The sequence below is a fragment of the Dermacentor variabilis genome, chromosome 5 (assembly GCF_050947875.1).
Source record: "Dermacentor variabilis isolate Ectoservices chromosome 5, ASM5094787v1, whole genome shotgun sequence".
Taxonomy (NCBI): domain Eukaryota; kingdom Metazoa; phylum Arthropoda; class Arachnida; order Ixodida; family Ixodidae; genus Dermacentor; species Dermacentor variabilis.
The window spans coordinates 1,858,125-1,863,253 of record NC_134572.1 but is presented as its reverse complement, the minus strand read 5'-3'; the positions used below and the strand labels follow the sequence as shown (position 1 = coordinate 1,863,253).

General features: G+C 48.3%; 1 protein-coding gene across 1 annotated transcript; it reads left to right on the top strand.

Annotated features, from left to right (window-relative positions):
* The first annotated feature begins 825 nt into the window (after positions 1-825).
* On the top strand, positions 826-3,724 carry LOC142582170 (uncharacterized). The gene has a single exon (XM_075691567.1). The coding sequence runs from the start codon at positions 855-857 to the stop codon at positions 2,061-2,063; it is 1,209 nt and encodes a 402-aa protein (XP_075547682.1). The 5' UTR covers positions 826-854; the 3' UTR covers positions 2,064-3,724.
* Positions 3,725-5,129: the final 1,405 nt, after the last annotated feature.

Below are 5,129 nucleotides of genomic sequence, written 5' to 3'. Positions count from 1 at the left end.
CCAGCGGCGTGCCAGCGGGAACGTCTCGTGAACGTCGGCTGCGGCGGTGTTCTTGTGTGTGAGAAAGGTGAGACGTTTTTAAGCGAAGCTTGGAGTAATTGACTTGTGAGCGCGACGAGGTTCGCTAAAAAAAAGCAGTTTGCGGCTCTATATGAGGCGGCTAGACGCGAACAATGCGAAAAGCATGCCCCCTCAAGAAACGCGTAGCAAGAGGGCTGTTCTAGCTGTACTTCCTTGCTATCCCCACCGAGAACGGCATAATCTTTGTTGGTTGCGTTCCGCGAAAATAATCAAACGACGCGAAGCTGGCAGCCATTAACTTGCACCGGTTCACGGCTGTGCACTGCACTGCGACTCGCAGCTTGTCAGACGCCATCGAGACGCTGCGTCTCGTTCTGCGAGGTTTACGGTAAACCGTTCTTACCCAGCACTGTTTGCGATAACCGCGGTATCGGCGTTCCATTGAAATAGTTCGTGTTGGCGGATTAAAAATGATCTGCTAATGATCTGATCTGATTAAAATGACCAAATATTGAACTAGACAAACGAGTGAATCGCTAAATCAAAGCGACAAATAAAAGCGTTCCCATTTGGGTGACGAAAAGTGGTCTGAAATGACAAGCTTCCGCGACAGCCCAACGTCGGTTACGAGGGGTAATCCAAATTTCGCGCCAGCGAAACCGAAACAGGAAGTGCAGGCCAGTTGCTCTCATCAACCCCCAGGCGCGCTAGGTTCGATTGGGCCGCTGGCGGTGTATGGGAGTGTCCGCTCTTAACTTCTTTTTCTTTCTCTATGTGGAACTCGTGGCACAGTTATTCCAATTCCGGGCACCGCAGTGAACGGACGTGTTATCATGTGCTCCGACGGAGCGGCGTTGGCGGCCGCGAACGGCCGCGGTAACAGGAATGCTGTTTTTGAAGACGAGGATTATCAGGTGATATTGCCGCACTTGCCTACCGGTCGAATCGTCCTTAATACTGTTTTTTTACACGCGGACGTCCGTGGAAGACCGTACAAGGTTGAGGATTTCCGTGACGCTCTGGTTCGTCTGGAACTGCTCCCCGAAGTAGTTGCTTTGGGGGCGTATCAGATGAATCACGTGTGGGCGGTCATGATGAAGACGACTGAAGCCACAAAGAAACTGCTTGCTATCCGAAGCATCATTGTCAAAGAACGGCGCTGTATTGTCGTTGACCCCACCAATCAAGGCGTGCGCTTGAAGTTACACTGGATGCTGCCAAACGTGTCAGATGAAGACATCAGACAAGCTCTTGCCCCATACGGAACGGTTACGGACGCGGCGAAAGAACGGTGGCGTGTTCAAGGGATTTTGGACAAGGGCTCAACGACGCGGTCGGTGACCCTGCAGCTTAAGGCAGGTACTACAGTCGACGATATTCCGCACCAGCTACGCATAGCAGGGGAGCTCGTCCTTGCCGTCATTCCGGGCCGCGCCCCTCTTTGCCTGCGGTGCCATACAACCGGTCATATTCGCCGGGACTGTCGAGTTCCACGCTGCGAGGTCTGCCGCCGCTTCGGCCATGAACGATCTCAGTGCGTCAAGACATACGCCGTCGTCGCAGGACCAGCGAGAAGAGAAGAAGAGGTATCTGAACACCTCATGGATGAGGCTGAAGTTGAAGATATTTCTCCGGTTAAGAGCGACAAGGTTGGCAACGCGGTCACACAGAAGCAGTCTCTCCACCCCAAAAACTTGTGCCCAGACAAGAAAACCAACGACGAGGCTGATACTCGCAAAAAGACTGATAACAGGGCGCCTGAAAATCATAGTTTCGCTACAGAACAGATTGAAGTCCCCTCGAAGTCGTCGCCTGCCACTACGGGTGCGGAGGCGTCTGCTACGACTGACGTCGACATGTCAGCAGCCACTAGCATGCCTACGAAGCGGGCACACGAGGAAACGATCGGCGTAACCGGGACCTCTGGAGCAACGACATGCAGCGAACCACCTACAAAGGCGGCTCAGCTGCGACGTACGCCTTTCAAGCCGAGGCCCAACGTCCAGGTCGAGCGGAGACCCGAGACGGGGCCGCCCCCGTAGCGGCTTCGTTTCGGGTAGTGCAACCTAGATATGGTCACTACGTGTGATACCGCCAGCTTGACTGGCGGAGCAATGTACTACAGAATAGAGGACACCACTTTATGCATAGTGCATGGGTCGCTCAAGGTAAGCGCTATGCGACCCGATTGTTCTTGCTCATAATGGCGGCCGCAATTAACACCGCGATTCGTATTGCCACGCTAAATGTCGGAGGACTAAGCACGAGGCGGCGGCAATATCAATTGAGTCGTATCTTTCTGGAAAACGATCTCGACATAATCGCAGTTCAGGAAACCAAGATAGCGAGTCAAGAGCAAACGGATCGCATGGTGCAACAATTCGTTCCCCGTTACAATGTATGCGTCTGTCATGCGGCCGCTATTTTTTTGCGCAATAGCCTAAATATAAGTGTAGAAGCAGTCACAGTGTGTGAAACGGGACGCCTGGTTGTTGTCGATTTTACCTTGAATGAAGATTTCTGGCGAGTTATCTGTATTTACGCCCCTAATAGAGAGGGCGAGAGACAGTCTTTTTTTGAACGAGTTGAGGGTTATTTAAAGACCGATAAGCTTTTGGTTTTACTTGGCGATTTCAACTGCGTTTGTTTTCCGGAGGATCGCGTGAAAAAACTGCCGCTGAATGATCGTAGTGCACTGCTATTGAACAATCTTGTCAGTGAATACAACCTGGAAGACGTTGGCTATGTGTTGTACGATCACAGTGTTCCGCGTTTTACTCATTTTCAAGGACTTAGCCATGCTCGGCTAGATAGAGCTTATGTGTCACTGGAACTGGTGCCGTTATGCAAAACGTACGAGAACAAGCAAGTCTCTTTTAGTGACCACAGTTTGGTTGCCTTCACAATAGGAAGAAAAGAACGAAAAACAAACTTCTCGTGGGATTTGTGGAAATTTAACGATAAGCTACTCAACGATGACTGTTTCGTAAATGACATTAAAGAAAAACTTGGACGATTGATTGTAGCTGAAGAGAAATATGTAGTCACCATGTGGGAAGATTTTAAAAATGAATTGAAGATGAGTGCTATAGAAAGGGCAACTAAACTGAAACAAGAAAAACGGAAAGAAAAAGCCCTGAGGAGTAAACTCGACTTTCTACTTAATGTAGAAAGCACAGAACCTGGCCAAGTCATGAAGGAAATCGAGAAAGTTAAAAGCCAGTTAGAAATCATCGACACAGAGAAGTACCGTGGTGCCATGATAAGATCCCGTGCAGAAAGATTGTGGCAAGGGGAAACACCGAATAAACGTGCGCTAGGTGACGAGAAAGCTTACGCTCGCCGCAGTGATATAAAACAGATAAGCTACAATGACGAAGTAACGAGTGACCGCAGGACCATTGAACGCGCCTTTGTTGAACACTATGGAGACTTGTTTGGCGAAAGAAAAACTAATCTGAGTGGCTTCATAAGGCACTTCCTACACTTTATGCCACGATTGGAAGAAAACGTTAAACAAGGCCTCGAAGCGTCTATAACTGTGCGTGAAGTTGAAGCTGCTATAGAAGAACTAGGCTCAGGAAAGGCACCTGGGCCGGACGGATTAAGCGCAGCTTTCTACAAAACATTTAAAGCAGAAATAGCACTAATTATGAAGAAATTTTTAGTGCAGTCCTACAATAACAACCGAATCCCGCGTCATTCCGAACAGCTCAGATGGTCCTGATACCAAAATCTGACGATCCTGTAAAGCGCTTGTCTGTTGCATCGTACCGCCCCATTAGCCTTGCGAACACTGACAATAAAATTTTTATGAAAACACTGGCGAAAAGGTTACAGAGCGTAATAAAACTTTTAGTTGGCACCCACCAAACGTGTGGGATTAAAGGGCGCACAATAACTACCAATGTACACGTCGCCAGGAGCATTCTAGAATGCGTCGATGCTTTCGAGCGTAAAGTTGCAATGTTGCAGCTAGACCTGGAGAAGGCATTTGACCGTGTGGCTCATGATATTCTCTTCGAGATTTTAGAATACACGAACATAGGATCAGTGATTATAGACGGCTTAAAAATGGTGTACACAGACTGCAGCACACGGCTGATTATTAACAAGAGTCTCACGAGAAGTGTCAATGTCTGCTCATCTCTGAAACAGGGGTGCCCAATTTCGTCATTGCTTTTCGCAATATACCTGGAGCCTTTTTGCTTAGCCATTAAAGAGAACGAGAAAATAAGAGGTTTCAAATTACAGCAAAGTGAGGTGAAAGTGCTTTCCTACGCAGACGATCTAGCAGTGTTTTGCGATGACTATGACAGTGTCAGCGAAGTGGTAACTCTGGCGAAAACTTATTGTGAAAAAGCAGGTAGTGCCATAAACTGGGATAAGTGCATCGGCTTTTGGCATGGCGCGTGGCAAAGCAAACCACGCAGTTTCGCAAACATACAGTGGGTGACCATGCCTGTGAAATATCTTGGCGTGCCGCTTGAGCATTACAAAGACAGTAAGCAGTTCTGGGAACAGGAAACACAGACGGCGAAGGAAAAAACGCTGGAATGGCAAGGGCGCAATCTCTCAATGTTCGCGCGCTCCACCGTGTGCAACATTTTTCTGGTTGCAAAAGTATGGTACATACTACAAGCGCTATTCATGTCGCGAGTGAATGTACAGAAACTGCATCGAGTGTTCGCTGTGTTCATTTGGAACTCAACTTGGGAACGCTGCAGCCGCTCTAATCTGTTCAGATCAGTTCGCAGCGGTGGTCTTGGACTGTCACACCTATTTGTACGCCAGATTGTATCGCGGTTTATGTTCTTGCGGAACCACAGTGATCCATTTTTGCGCACCATGACACAAGTGCGATTCGGTAATCCGTTACCTGACTTCCTTGTTTCGCGTTCGAATGTTGAATCCCCTCCAGTGAAAGGTTTCCTTCAGGAAGTAGTGTTCTTTCCGTATGCTTAGTGTTCGATTCTCGCTAGAATATTTAAGTTCCGTCAAAAGAAAGAAATTGTACCATGATCTGATAGACTCATTAATGCCAGTTCCAATGTATAGGTTAGCGTACTATGGAGGTTCAGGCGATGATGTCCTCAAAAGGGTCAAAA